The sequence below is a fragment of the Pteronotus mesoamericanus genome, unplaced genomic scaffold (assembly GCF_021234165.1).
Source record: "Pteronotus mesoamericanus isolate MK-2021 breed Mesoamerican mustached bat unplaced genomic scaffold, CSHL_Meso_final contig_100, whole genome shotgun sequence".
Classification (NCBI taxonomy): domain Eukaryota; kingdom Metazoa; phylum Chordata; class Mammalia; order Chiroptera; family Mormoopidae; genus Pteronotus; species Pteronotus mesoamericanus.
Window position 1 is genome coordinate 2,004,886 of NW_026554999.1, and position 15,939 is coordinate 2,020,824.

At 42.0% G+C, this 15,939-nt stretch overlaps 1 protein-coding gene across 1 annotated transcript; it reads left to right on the forward strand.

Moving 5' to 3' along the window:
• The first annotated feature begins 862 nt into the window (after window positions 1-862).
• PAX9 (paired box 9) lies at window positions 863-14,832 on the forward strand. The gene is made up of 4 exons (XM_054588716.1): window positions 863-1,165; window positions 1,928-2,554; window positions 5,490-5,632; window positions 14,543-14,832. Exons 1-4 carry the CDS (start codon window positions 1,162-1,164, stop codon window positions 14,795-14,797), a joined length of 1,029 nt encoding a protein of 342 aa, XP_054444691.1. The 5' UTR covers window positions 863-1,161; the 3' UTR covers window positions 14,798-14,832.
• Window positions 14,833-15,939: the final 1,107 nt, after the last annotated feature.

Sequence of the window (15,939 nt, forward strand, 5' to 3'; positions counted from 1 at the left end):
ACACTTTAGGTTAGATTTAGGGTGAACGAAGTGGAAACTCGGAGGTGGGCTGAACCCATGGGCCACTCTGGTAGGTAAACGGAAGATGCGGGCAAGCTGGGTGTTCACCTTCCTGGGACTAAGGCTCTCTCACATTTAAACAAAACCCCTTTGCAGTGGTTTCGTGAGGGTGGGGGGGAGGGAATCGGCCAATGTTTGCACCGAGCACCAGCGGACCAGCACCCTGGTTGAGCGCCCCGTCGCTCCGGCCTCCGCTGAGTGTGCACCACGCACAGGCGACCTCAGTCAGCGGGGGCTGCGCGCTGGCTTTCGCCGCAAGTGGTTACGTTCTCTGCACCCGGTGCGGCCTCTCTCTGGAGACTGCGCGGCTGCAGTTTGGCCCCGCGCTCCTGAGCGAACCCTCCCCTAGAGACTGTCCTGTGGAGCTAGGTGCGGGGGTGGTGGGGGCAAGGAGGGGTTTCTGTCTGGTGGTAAGTGCGGCCTCCTCCTCTGACTTGGTGTCCCCTAAACCTCCTTGTCTCTCCGAAGGGCCTACCTTCCCACACCTTCGCTTTCGCCTCCTGGGGTGAGGTAGTGTCGACTGGTAATAATTCTAAGACCTCCGTAAGCACCCCCCGCCCTAAGAGGTCTCCTTAGCCCCGTCTCTCTTCGAATCTCTCATATTGGGACCAAACGCTTTAATTTGTTTATTCAGCATTTTTATCGGCCTGTTTTTGCTGTCTATTTGCGTTGCTCCTCGGAAGGTGTCAAACACCAGTTTTCGTTGTATTGAGTCACCAGGTGCGGAGCAAGCATGAAGAGACAGCGGAAGGACTTTCCCGGACCGCGCTGTCGCTCACCGGCCCGCACCAATCACCACGCAGCTTGCCCTCGGGCCCTCCTCCCTGGGGGGCGTGTCCATAGTGAGTGATAGACAGAGCCGCCCGCCCTGCTCAGCCCAGCCCACGTTGCTGCTTAGATTGAAATGCAGAACTCAAGCCACTTTCTACGGGGCACAGACTTCCTTTTACTCCTTCCTTTTGCACTCTCGCCGCCTCCTCCCGGGAAGAAGAGGAGGCACCCACGGCCTGGGGCAGCGACAGGCTGGGCCACTGAGGCCGTGCGAAAAGTTTCTTTCTGGGAGCTCGGAACTGGGGCCCGTTTGGTGTGCTGCTCGGAGCAATGGGTGAGTGGCTGCGGGGGACGCTGTCAGAGCCGGAGAGGGAGGGAGCAAGCAAGGGAGGGAGGGAGAGAGAACGCGAGGGCGCGCACCTCTGAGCGCTCACACTCTCCTTATTGACTTTGCTGTACAACTTGTAGGAACACGCTAAGGGTCAGAGGCACACAGCAGTTCAGTTTAAACGCTGGCTACTGGGTTGCTGTTGATGCCATTTTCTGATTTTAAGAGAAGGGAACGGTGGCATCAGCAAGCCCCACAGCCCCAGTGGCAGACCAAGTTTTGTTTCACATACATGCACACACTCAAACAAAACAGGGGAAAAAAAAAAAACAAAACCCAAACCCTGAGCTTCCCCTAGACCTTGTCTAATTGCGCAGGTCCCCAAGGCGGGGCGCTGAGGATCAAGGGGGAGCAGCCCAAGGAGTTTAGCGCCCAGTAGACGAGTAGGAGCCGGTTGCAGGCGTCAAGACCGATTTCCCCGCCTGATTCCGCGACTTTTGAACACTCGGAGAGGCCCTGCGTCTCACCACTTCATTTGTTTCTAGCGGCCGCAGGCACCACGGGAGTGAGGGAGGGGGTCTGACTCGACCGCGGCGGTTTGGGGCCGTTCCGCAGAGCTTGGGGACCGTAGGGTTTGAAGAAAACCTGGGTCCTTAGTCCGGGGCGGGTGGATCCGCCTTGCCCCCTGACGCGAGCGGAGGCCGAGTGGCAGGCGACTGTCCCAAACTGCGGGTGCGCGTCCCTGCGCGCCCTGTGTTTGTTTTGCAGAGCCAGCCTTTGGGGAGGTGAACCAGCTGGGAGGAGTATTCGTGAACGGGAGGCCGCTGCCCAACGCCATCCGGCTTCGCATCGTGGAACTGGCCCAACTGGGCATCAGACCGTGTGACATCAGCCGCCAGCTACGGGTCTCTCATGGCTGCGTCAGCAAAATCCTGGCGCGCTACAACGAGACAGGCTCGATCTTGCCTGGAGCCATCGGGGGCAGCAAGCCTCGGGTCACTACCCCCACTGTGGTGAAGCACATCCGGACCTACAAGCAGAGGGACCCCGGCATCTTCGCCTGGGAGATCCGGGACCGCCTCCTGGCGGACGGCGTGTGTGACAAGTACAACGTGCCCTCGGTGAGCTCCATCAGCCGCATCCTGCGTAACAAGATCGGCAACTTGGCCCAACAGGGCCATTACGATTCATACAAGCAGCACCAGCCTGCACCGCAGCCGGCGCTGCCCTATAACCACATCTACTCCTACCCCAGCCCCATCACGGCAGCCGCCGCAAAGGTGCCCACGCCGCCCGGGGTGCCCGCCATCCCCGGTTCGGTGGCCATGCCGCGCACCTGGCCCTCCTCCCACTCCGTCACCGATATCCTGGGCATTCGCTCCATCACAGACCAAGGTAAGGGCTCAAGTGCCGCTGTGAGGACGTGCAGAGCCTTCCTCGGCACCCTCCCTGAGGTCTCAGCATTAGCGGCCTCCGCCAGCGTCTATCCCACCACCTGGGGCTTTTTCCTTTGGAAACGTAAGGAGTCTTCCCAGGGGGTGTCCTGATCTCATTAACTTGAAATTCATGCCCTTGGTTTCCTTGCCACACACAGTCTCCTGCCTCATCTCAAACTACCAGACCCATAACTTCCCCCCATCCCCAACACATGGTTCGCATTTTCCACCCTCCCCCGCCTCTCCCGCCGCCGCAGCCTCAGACCTGCTCACTCACTTGGGGAGCACGGCCGGGGCCGGACTTGGGGCGCAGCCCCGGAGATCACAGCCGGCGGTGGGCTGCCGGCGGCAGCCACCGCTGCAGGCAGCCTGTGTGGGGATCAGATGCGGCCGCGAGGAGTGGGGCACCCTGTGGAAATTGCAGTATTCTTCTTGAGGATTCTAGCAATCAGGCCAAATTTGCTCAGGCAGGAAGTTCAAATGTCACCTAATTGGTTTCATTCTTATGCTTCACTTCATTTTCCTCGGAAACGGAGGTCCGAAAGTTACTACTAGCAACTCGCATGTTACTGCATTGCTCATTCTGGGACTAATATTCTGCTATATTTCTTTCTCTCTCTCACTTTCTCTCTTAGCTTAACAGACGTCACACTGTATGTATCTTAGAAAGTGCCACCAACCACCGCCGTGATGGAGGCGAGATGCACGGCCGTACCCTGCTGTCCTCTCTCCTTTTCTGTTTTCTCCCCTCCTGCCGCCTCCTTTTAGGGTCCCTCGGTCCCCGGAAATGCGAGTGGACATCTAGTCCCTGAACGTTTTCAGCGGTGCCACCCCACAGTTTCTTTCCTTTCTCACCCTTGACCTTGCAGTGCTCTCAGTGTCTTTTCTGCTTGATAAGAACGACTCCCGGAGCCCTCCTGTTCCCCCGGGCTTCCTCCAGAGCCCCGGGTTTGTTTTCTTTTACTGCGCTGTTAAAACAAAACAAAACAAAACAAACGGCATAAATTTCTTTCTCGGTAGGGAGAAAAGAAAGTCAAAATACCCTGGACGCAGAATTTAAATATTGCAGAGATTGAAGAACCTACGGTCTTAATTTTTCAGCCAAAAGTTTAAAATGTGCAGAGGAAAAATTAAATCGGAAAGGGTGGTGGTGGAAGTAGTTCCTCTAATTATTTCCTGCCTTTCTTATTTACCACCACATTGGCACAATTATCTTTTAAATAATTGAAGCAGAGCCCCAATTTCTCATCTTCTTGTTCTCTGACTGTGAGTTTACAAGATCCTTCTAAGGAGTTCGGTTTAGTCCTATTCAGAGCTGGTTTGGAGCTTTAGTTGGAGAGAGTTTGCCCTTGATTTATAGGATAAACTGACCTCACTGACATTTAAAGGAAGCCCCTGTTCATGGGAAAGTGTGAGATCAGCAGAAATGGGGGCTCACTGGGGGATCTCAATTTCTTAAGATAACTTCGGGCTTGTGCCCACCGATTGCCTTTTGTCTGGGAAGGCAAAGAGAGACTGGCAGTTCTGGGCCAAAATACAGTTTCCTGGAGCAAATTGGAACACAATCTAATTCTTTGGAGAGGGGGAGGGACAGTGAAAGAAGACGGACAGAGTTGAAAAGAAAATTTTTCTTCTCCAGGGGATTCTACAATCGGACCGAATGTCAGCTGGAAAAGTATTGGATTGTTGAGAGTAGTAACTCTTCAGTCTAGATGTTGTTGATTCTGGATGCCAGCTATAAACAACCCTTTTCTGACAAACCTGTGAATGTAAAAAGATTGCTTCTAAAAATGACCATTTCTACAAAATTTCCAAGCACTGTGTCAGATGGAAGTATTTAAAACGAAGTTGCAGTGGCTTTGTCAAACTTTGGTCCTCCATCCGTCGGTCCCAAAGACAAAACACACTACTCATAGTCTTCAAACATCTTCTGTTTAAAATCGCACTGGGTCACTTAAAGATGCCAGCGATTCAATATGCACACCCTTCGGTATTGTGGTAATCAGTTTACACCACATCATTCACTTTGCATTTCTATTAAGAACATCAAGGTTAACAGATGACTTTATTCCTTTAAAAAACATTTAATTCTACTTTCATTTTTCTTAACCTTTTATATCATAAAAAGTCACCATAAAAATGACACCCATGGCATTTACAATGGTAATTGCAGTGTTTATTTTTTAAGTCATAGGAACATAACCCTCGTATTTCATGTATAGAGAAAGGGCATCAAGGTTGGTCATACACAAGGCAAAAACCTATGCGCATATATTTTGCATGTGTATTGTAGGCAGCATTTGGTTGTGTTTGCAAAGAACTTTGCAGGCCTTTTGTTCCATCTGTTGACAGAACTACCAGGCCCGTACTGCATACAGCCTAGAGAGCACTTACCTGGATGTCTCTGAGCCCCAGCGCAGAGGCGGTTAGGCCAGGATGCTCCTCTCTCTCTTTTCGGTCCCCTCCATGCCCAGATTTTTGTCAGCCCCCGGTCCACTCCGGGTTAGGATTGGGGAGGACGGTACCGCTCCCTTCACGAGTTCTTCCTCCGAGTTGGGATAATTTTGGCAAAACTGTCAGGTTCCTTCCACTGGTCTCTCTGGGGGAGCCAGGAGGAAATCAAAGACCGGTTGAAAAGACAGGAAAAAAACCCTTCCCGAAGGCGTGGGTGAGAGATCTGGGAGAGGCCTACGCAGAGGCAGCCAACTTCGCCCGGCCCTGGGCTGCAAGCCGGCGAGGCCGCGCCTGGGCCGGGCACCCCTGGGAGGCCGAGGGCAGGGGCCCGATGGAGGTCGGAGCCCTCGTGCTCGCTGGTCGCGGGTCGCGGGTTCGGGTCGCGTTCCAGGAGGGGGCACGTGTTTCGGGCCACCAGCCTGAGGTCTTCTCCTCCCCAGGAGTGAGCGACAGCTCCCCCTACCACAGCCCCAAGGTGGAGGAGTGGAGCAGTCTGGGCCGCAACAACTTCCCGGCGGCCGCCCCGCACGCGGTAAACGGGCTGGAGAAGGGAGCCTTGGAGCAAGAAGCCAAGTACGGTCAGGTGAGGAGGCGAGGGGCGGCTGGGTTTGGGGACGGAGGACCCCGGTCCCTGCCTGACCTCGGCGCAGGGGAAGCCCGGGCCGTCCGCAGGCCGCCGCACGAGCCCGGCCCCGGGTCTCCGGGGGCGGGACCGGCTCCCCGACCTGCGAGGGCGCGGTTGAGGCCTCCACCCCCGCCAGGGTCCCGGGGGCCTGGAAGCGCCTCCAGGCCTGTTTGGGAGCCCTTTCCGCCGGTCCCCTCGGGGCCAGGGTTACCCAAGGAGGGCGAGGGGGCCGCTTCCTAGGGGCTGCCGCGAGCGTCCCCACGCCCGCCCGTGGAGCGCACGCGGCCGGCCCTGCTCGGAGCCCGAGGGGCCTCACGCTCCGGCGCCGCACACGCCGCGCCTCCCGGAGGACAGACGAGCGTGGCTCGGCCTGTGGTAGTGAGAAGAGGGCAACCAGATAAACTTAATAAAGTTACCAGTTCCCGATTAAAGGTCACGTCGGAATCTCCCAAGGGAGCTTAGTGAGAAAACCTCAAATTATACGGACTGGCTGTGGACCGTTTAATTTTTTTCCCTCTGTCCCTCCCCCGACTCTACTAAAGAAAAATTAAGCCACCCGTGTTTCTTTTCTTCTTTTTTTTTCTGAGAAAGATCAAGCAACCACAACAATAAAAGCCCCAGAGTTCCTAGTCTAAATTCATCACCACGCTAGAATCAGGAGTTCAAAGCCCAAACTCACTCTCTCTCTCTCTCCCCCTCTCAAACAAACAAACAAACAAACAAACCCCACCACACAAACACAACTTGAAAGCAACATAAGGTATCTTTGAGCAGATGAACAGAGCTGGGCAGGTTTGCAATTCCTTTATATCAAACACCAATTCCAAAGCCTCAAAACATCCAGTTTTCATTCCACTCTTTTGAAGCCTTAAAACTTCCCATGCTTTCTTATCTGTAAAACCCAGCTTTTTAGGTAAAATGGAACCTGTCACTTTTATTTACTGGACAAAAAATATCTTAGTTGTTATTTTCTCTAACAAACCCATTTCACTTCCTCTTCTCTCCCTTATTTTGTTAAAAGAGTCAGACACCTATTAATAGCTCTCTCATGATAAATACCACAGAAAATAGCAGCAAGGAGAGTCCTATTCCTAAGTCTGTTCCTACTGTAAAGAATGCCAGTGAGAAATTATAAGAAAGTTTATCATTTTCTTGTACAAAAGGGCCCTTCATTTGTAAAGAAGAGGCAGTATGTATAATGGTTAGGAACCCTGATCTTCTGGTACCACCGCCACTTATGCAAGTTACTTAACCTTTTAGAGCCTTCATTTCTTCATCATTAAAATGGGGAAATAATATTTACAACCTCAAGAGATGCTGTGAAGATTCAGTGAGACAATGCAAACAGATGGCACATAGAAAGCATTCATTAACTATTACCTGTGGTTAGAGATTGACTCTTAAAAACAAGCAGTTTTTTAAAAAAAAATCAGAATATACTTTGTTCAGAGGATTCATAGTCAAAAAGTGACAAGGTATTTTGTTACAAACAATAGGAGCGCATATAAAGCACCCAGCATAGTAGAAATCATTTAACAGGTGCTCAGTAATTTTTATTAGGTCATAATTTCTTAGAATAACATTGTGAAGAATAGAGCTTAAAAAAATAGTCTCTAAGTCCCACACATATTTGATTATCCAAAAACCTTTATGGTTATTTCCATAATCCAAAAATCCTTATGGTTATTTCTACTATGAATTACAGAGATAGTATTTAAACTTGTTTAGAAATGGTTAATTTATACATACAGTTTAAACTAAACTTACATTAAAAAAAGAAAAACAGAACACTTTCAAATGATCTGCTCTGTAATTCTGAACATTGAAAAGTGATTACACTTAATACATTGAATATTAAATTACTAAATTATTATATTTATAAAAGCAAGTAACTGAAAGAAATAAGTGGTCAAATAACATTGTTCTAAATATTGTTATAAGAGAACAAATTAAATTTTTTTCCAGAAGAAAGAGATATTTATATCAAACTTACATTTGGAAAAATCTTAATTGAAATATAGTAATATACTAATCTTCTGCATTGCCTTGTAGTAAGATAATTCAAACGATGTGAAATTTCAAAACCTGAGAAGTTTCAATGGACAATTAAGTCAGTGGTTACTTTCTTATAATTATCAAAATAGTGCTTGATGCTGAAGGTGGGCTAAGTAGGCACATAAATTTAGATGGTCATTTTTGTGAGCAATTTTGGAATTTATTATTTTATTTTAATACTAATATATTATACATTTTGAAAAATAGCACAGTTTAAAGCACAAGTTAAAGAAGCACACCTAACTACAATTAAGTAATTCACTGGAATTCAAATATCCTCAATACAGGCATACCTAGCAATTTTGGAATTTAGACATTGATATTCTTGAGGGTAAAACTATACCTTAATATATGCTCATAAACATGCAAAGAGGGAAGGGGTGTTTTATATATATATACACATATATATGTTATACTTATGTATATATATCCTTTTGAACAAAATTTGAAAGTCTATAGTAAAAAATATTCTCAAAATTTTTGCCATAATACTTTCAGGGCATTTACAGTTGTTATTAAATAGTGCAATATTATTATGTGATCCCAGTTTTATTTTAGTTTAAAAAGGAGGAAATTGAGAATTCAGAATTATAGGATTTAGAACATAATCTATTCCCAGAAGACACCTGAAAAATTACCAAAGAGGCTGAATCGACAACTGATTGTAGGTAATCCAGTTTCCATTTTCAGTTTAAACTGCAAAGAAAGATGCCCGATTGCTAGTAATTAGAACCTTATGCACATTTGTTACACACACACCTATCTTTTGTTTTTAAAATATTAGCTTAGAATATTGAAATTTGCCTTACATTAATATTACACTGCAATTTATATTGTCTACCTCTGTGGTCAGGAGAAAAATAGCATTTATCTATGTTTGTTTTTTTCACCCGCATTATATATTAGGTTAGAACTCTTTAATCTCATGTTATTCTGAATGGTAACAATGTTCTCTGATTCTTAGTGGCTGGTTTTCTTCTGTTGAAATCATAAAACCTCTATTGAATGGCAAACAAACAAAAACAAAACGGAGACTAAGGCGTTGGAATATAGTTATTATATGATATTCAGTGAATCAATGCCTCATTTTATTTAAACAGTTTATAAACAGTTTCATAGCTTTTAAAGAAATATTCTACAACTGGGCATACTTTCTCAGAAAAATACATTGCATATCTGGTACTTTAATTAAAGTATCTGAATGGTAGATTTATAAGCTTTGAGTGTCTTCATTTTGGGGCAATATATATTTAACTCAGACAGCAAGTTAACTATAATATTAGTTACAAGTTGGGATATCAGAAATGAGGAAGAGCCTATAAATACTTGAACTTAAGAAAAAGTTCAGAGGTGTGAAAATAGTTGAATTCAGAGACATAAATTATTCTGAAATAATGATAGTAGTTTAGATTATTGAACATAATTTTTTAGTGCATTATTTTAAAAACTGGTGATCCTTGTAGACATACTGTTCTTGTGGAAATACAAGTTAATTTGCACTGGGTTTTTCTTAGTATCAAATAAAGTTAAATAATTTAGTTAATTTTGTGTTAAATAATTTAGTACTTTGTAGTGAGACTCCAATTTTAGGCAAATGCCAATAGAGAGTCTTTGAAATTCATAATGGTATCTATTATGTAAAACATTGTTTGATCTTAGTTTTTAACTATTAGTGTTTTAAAACAAAATAATGATTATGTATCAGTAAAATGTCATATAGAATATAAAAACTTTTTAAAAAATTTTAGGCTACATCAGTTTTAATAACATTTGGAAACATAAAACTTCGGAAAAACCCTTAAATAGCAGCTTTGCACTGCATAGAGACATTTAGATCTGCAATGGGATAACTAAGCATAATTAAGATTCTTTTGAATGAATGTTGAAACCATATTTACAACTGTCATTTCATTTTATCTGGTTCGCTTTGCTAAGTCATTGCATAATGAATTAAGAAGTTTAGAATGACAGCCATAAAAATGATTTCACCATAAAATGAGAGAAAATCTTGTTTATGTTCAGAACTGAACCACTTTCTTGCTTATGATATATATTGAGGTTGAAATTCTAGGTGAAGCACATCTCTATTTGTGGCTAAATCTACTTCATTATAAAGCCAAGGTAAACTCATTTTACCATAAGGGGAGGACCAGGTATAACTAACTGATGAGTGGATGAAAGATTGTGGGTAGAGAATTTGGCACTGCTATTTGTATTTTCTTCAAGAGAGAAAATGTTGAGTAGACAATTCCCAGAATTTGAAGAATAATAGTATATAACCTCTAATTGCCAGACAGTTGTCATACCAGTTTTTTTTTGTTTTGTTTTGTTTTGGTGGTCATTATTGTTAGGGTACTAATGCATTTCCATTTTCTCAGGGGTGGGAATAAATGGACCAACCATCAATCAAATAATGAAATGGCTAGGTTAGAAGTTTTATTTACTTTTTTTCAACAGCTTTATTCATTTTGCTTACTTAAAGTGTAATACTCATTCTGCGATAAAGGATGCCTACTTTTTTTTTTTTAAAGCAAGAGTATCACATATTTTGCTTTCAAAAGACTGCTCTAACTTAAGTATACAAATGATTATGAAACACCTATAATGTGTCCTGTTTTGTGAGGATATGAGATGATTAAGGCAAGTCCCTGTCCTCAAACTGTATATAATCTATCTCTCTGCCAATACAGCTTCTCAACATATTCATTTAAAAACATATTCTCAAAACTGGAGAATCTATATTTCTGACCTTTCAGAAAAAATAAAGTGAAAACTCATACTTTTCATTCATTCTTGTGATAACCTTAACTAAACTACATTGCATCTTACATATTTTTTTCTGGACAATTTCCTTTAATGTCAGTTGGATAAAATCTGTCTTTTCCTGAAAATATTCAACAAAGTAAGTGACTTACTTTTTCCAGGACACATAGTTTGGCCTTTTTTACTTTGTATTAGTAAACCTCATTCTCAAAATTAGATAGTAAATAGTTTGCTTCAGGGAGGACCCTTGTACAATTCTTTGAAGGAAAGGATTCTCTCATTGCTTTCAAGGAAGATCTGCATATGAAAAGGAGTTGATGGATTGAAGTCTTATTTATGGAATCTTTAGGTAAAGTCATTTTCAAATATGAGATTTCCATTACATGCTCATTGCTGGGGTTTCATTTGGAAAATTTGTTTACTCTTCCCCAGGGATTCCATATGTTGGTTGATTTATAAATCATATTTACAATCCAATTAAATAGAGTAATTTAGCATGTTTGCTCCCTCTATATTTATGGTGTACATTTGGTAGTCTCTACTCAGCCTAACTAGCTTTTCAGATTAATCACATGCCCCTCACTGAAAACATTAAACAGATTTGGGGAGTTTAAGTCATGTACTCTTTTACTCGAAAGAACAAACAAACATCGATGCTACCTGTAGTTGTTTTCATTTGAGGTGGAACATTTTACTCTTTCAGTGATTGCTTCATAAGTAACAATTACTTTATCCAGTAGAGATTTATATCTTTTACTAATGTCATGTTTCAAAATTAATAGTGAGAAAATTGTTGTATTTACTGAGTTACTAGAATGAATAGTGAAGGTGGCAGGTACATTTTAAAGCATGTTTATTATCTCTTCTTGCTTAATGCCATTTTCCCCCTAAATTTCTAAGTCTGAACTTTAAAAGTATAAAGAAAAATTAAGATAAAAACTTTTCATTCCAAATCTAGGTCATAATGTAACCTGAGGGAAAGTTCAGAGCTATTTTTATACTGTTTAAGTTTAAAGATTTTTTTTTAGCCAACATTTTAGCCTCCCCTTGCCTTTTTGTGGATGTCAAACTTCTCCTAGCTTCTCTTCTTACCCTTTATTTCTGCAATACAGAGGAGCCTAGATCACTAAAATTATATTGCAGATTTTAGAGAACTTTGAAATATACATTTTAATAAGAATAATAATATAAAAGCAATTTGGGTGTGTTCAGTGTGAGAAATTGGGCAAATATGGAAAAATGAGTAGTGTTTTTAGTCTTGACAAACAAATGTGGTCATAGAATAAGTAAGGCACCTGAAGGTAAATAACACAGGCCTAAATCCAGTGTTCTACCTCCGCCCGAATCCCAAGGAAGCTATCTAAGATGAGACTGTAATTTAGCCTGCTTTCTCAGAGGGAACGATTCTGGGCATAAAAAAAGTGGATGCATGAAAGCGGATTGTAAACATTGCAGCGAAACAGTTGAGGAGCGCCAAATAAAGGGCAGCATATCCAGGAGCAGTTGTTCCAAAAGAAGGGTGTAAGGGGAGCAAAGGGAAGATAACAAAGCAAGTATTTCAGAGAGAACTGTCATTTGGATAATGGAAAAATGCAAAGATTGAAAGAATGGGTAGAAAAAGTTAGCTATAATGACAAAGAGAACTCACCGACATTTTTTTTCCTGCTAACTAGAATTTTGTTTCTTTCATGTATAATATTAAATAGTCTAACCTTATGTATTTATAAAATGTTGAGCAAAGGTTTTCATTATTTTAAAAGTAACTTTAATCTTAACATTCTTATTTTATGATTCTTTGTGTACATTAGTATCAGTAATATAAAATATTAATTAATGCTGGAATGGAAGAGGCCAAATGCAGAGGCAAACAACTTTCCATAACTGAACCGGAATGATTCCTTTCCAAACTAGTTTCTCATAGGTTATTAGGAAAATCCTAAATAAACATGATCAGACCTATAATCTTCATGCAATGCTAGATTTCTCCTGCAATGTGATAGCTCACTATCTTCATACTCATCTGCCGAGGGCCTTAAAGTGCATCCTTTGAGCCATTCTTTACAGAGCCATTTTCAGAAAGAAGGGAAAAAGATTTTTTTTTAGAATTTAAGAAACAAAGTGAGGATATAGCAATGACAATCTAGAAGAAGAAAGAATCTTTTATCAGATGTTATCTCAAAAGATGCTCCAGTTTGAGATTAAATGGCATCTATCTTTTAATTGTCTAGCAAAAGCAGAGGAATATTTGCCACAGAAGATCCTGCATCAGACCAGGGTGATAACTTCTTTTAACACATGGGCACTGGCTTGCCAATTGCACTAGGGCAAATGGCTAAATTCCTCAATCTATAGTATTACATATAAAAAGAGAATAAGATTTCATTTGTTAAATAATGATGCATAATGGTTTGTTTCTTTAAAAATACAGTATAGCCCTTTGGGACCCTTGTAATACATTTTAATTTTACTTCAACATTGTGTTGTACTCATTATCTTATAATTATTATAAACTCAATAGTACAACACAGTCCTCATTATTCGACGAAATATGATATTTCTTGGTGCCAGGACATGCTTTCCCCTTCCCCATTTTTCAAAGAACAGGCACTTTGGCAAATAGAGCATGAGGAACATGCTCTTACAGACCAAGGACACAAGGGTTAACCCTTCTACGTTAATTCTTATTTTGTCATAAATTCAGGAGCAGTGTTAAGTCATACCCATATATATATATTCTACTCCAAGTATTACTCTAAATTGAGAAAATAATTTTGAGGCCCTATCACTGCATTATTAGAGATGTGGGAATGAAAATAAAATCCAAATGAATTAAATTGGAAAACATGTTTATGTTGCAATGAATTGGAAAAAGCATTTAATTAACATATGCCTGCTTTACTTACCTCTAAGGATTAAATCAGTTTTGCTAATGATAAATCTATTATTTGCATTTTTAACTTTCACTAGGAAATATGTTGCTATGTTAATTCACTCAAATCACTACCAGGAAAAAGAATTTACTCTTTATTTTTAAATAATGCAGAAATTGAGGGGAAAAAAATTAAGTTACTTGAAGAAGGATGCTGAGTGTTCATGCCAGAATCAGATTAGACATAAGGGTGTTTTTAGTGTTGTTAATAGTAACGATACCAACAATAATTGGATGCCAAGAGAGTACTGGTTTCTAGGCAGCCATGTCTGCAAAAGCTGCTGCATTTTGTTTGCAAGCTGAGATTTTACATTTAAATTAATTTCAAGAGATTTATCCATGTGGCTTTTAAAAATTCACATCACAGGGCCCCAAAACTTTGCAAACAAATTTTCCAATTTCAAAACCACACATATGTAGTTCTTTTATAGTTGAACAGCCAGTTTCCTTTTTGATAGAATAGTTTGGAAAAAAAAAAACCCCACCCCCAATCTTCATTTAAAAACCCTTAAAAGACAAACAGCCTGATGTTGCATGTCCTTTGTCCAACAAGCATTTACCAAATGACATTTTAAAATGCTAAACTTGTTTTATATAACAAAGGTTGTGCTCATTTTGAGCTTCTAAACTGACAGCCCATGCTCTGTGCCCTTTTTTACTGGAAATGAAAGCTATACCAACCAGGCCCTACACAAATGTCTCAGCAAAAGAGCCAAACAAAACCGAAGTATGGGGAAGGTTGAGAAAGGCATATGGATAGCAGAACAGATTCTGAGACTGTTTAATCACTACTAATTCTTTCCTCACCCTGCATTGCCTTCCTATAATTCTGAATAGCAAAGCAAATACTGTGAATTTTCTGGTCATAGCCTCCTCAAAACCTTTGTGGAAAGAATAAAATCTCATCTTTTGTCTTCGTGTTTGTTTAAGTGGCAAGGCTGTGAATGCATTTAGAATATACGTAAGGCCAAATCTAAAAAGAAAAAAAAAATCAGAAAGTAGAGTCAGAATATTGTTAGCTACTACTACTCAAAAATCACAGTCTGCTTCTAGGAACCTGTGAAATGTCAACTGCTGTAATGTGATTATTTTCACCTCTTCTCTTTTCCTACTCCTCTTAGGCACCAAATGGTCTCCCAGCTGTGAGCAGTTTTGTGTCAGCGTCCACCATGGCTCCTTATCCTACCCCAGCCCAAGTGTCACCTTACATGACCTACAGCGCTGCTCCTTCTGGTTATGTTGCTGGACACGGATGGCAACATGCCAGTGGCACCCCACTTTCCCCCCACAACTGTGACATTCCCGCATCGCTGGCGTTCAAGGGAATGCAGGCAGCCAGAGAAGGTAGTCACTCTGTCACAGCTTCCGCACTCTGATGGGACATTCCGTCTGCAACAGCCTCACCCAGCCCCCCCCCGCACCCCTCCCCCTCCCGCCCTCCAACCCTTTCGCCTGGAGAGCTGGCTTTATGGACTCACATCCTTTGTGCTGATGACACTTAATTATTTCTTGCCAAACTTCTCTCACAGAAAACCTGACAGGACGTTAGGATTTAAAAACAAAAGCAATATTAAGGACTGAATGAGACATTTGTGCTGCCCACACACTGTTTTAATGTAGTGAAGAAACCTGCACCCCTCAAAGGGCTTAAGGAACTTTTTAAACTAGTCTTTGGTAAAACCACATGTGTATATTTATTCTAAATCAACCTAAACTTTTGAAACGTGCAATTGTTGAGATTTTGCAAAATCAATAAAGGAAAATACATATAGAAAAAAGTTATGCTACACCCTCTAATCAAATAAGGTGACCCAATAACTCTTAATTCATCATTAGGAAACCAATCAATAACTGATTTGTTTGAGTGATCCTTTGTTTATTTTTAAGAGGTGACCTATTTTGTTGGAGAATATATGTATAACACAAGCAATATCTGAATTTAGCTTCTCCTGGTGTTTTGACTTGGTTCCAAATATGATAATGTTTATATTTCTTATTAGTTTGTAAATATGGACTCTGGATGGTGCATTTGTGTTTTCATTCCATGGGATACCCCCTCCCCTAGCCCTCTCTATTTTTTCTTTCTCTTTGCAAAGGTGACTTTCTGGCAACATCTTTGTCTCTGTTTGGTGGTGGGCTGCTCAGGCTCCTGGACCTGTACTTGCCATAAGTTCTGTGTGTGCAGTGAAGGCTTCCACGTCTCATGAAGGACATTTTCTTTCTACAGCAGAGGATTCAAAAAACAGCTAAAACAAGCCAGTCTCCCATTTTGCATCCTAATAAAACAACACACATGCCAAACATACAAAGACAAGAGGGTGGAAAATATCTGAACAAGAAGGCTCTAAAGGAAGTCACTTAGAAACTTACGTTTAATGTGAAACGCTTTGCAAAGACACTTAAAATGAACTTTGTGTTAAAACCACTGTGAAACTAAATTGTACTGTTATTGTTGGCTTACCTGTGTGTTCAGCAATCTCAGCCCAAAATTATGTTGTAATTTAAAGAAAACGGAAAA

Bases quoted from the DNA above. Each gene is read 5' to 3' on its own strand.
- PAX9 (XM_054588716.1), top strand. The intron at 2,555-5,489 runs GTAAGGGCTCAA...TCTCCTCCCCAG, and splicing joins TCGCTCCATCACAGACCAAG to GAGTGAGCGACAGCTCCCCC. The intron at 5,633-14,542 runs GTGAGGAGGCGA...TACTCCTCTTAG, and splicing joins AAGAAGCCAAGTACGGTCAG to GCACCAAATGGTCTCCCAGC.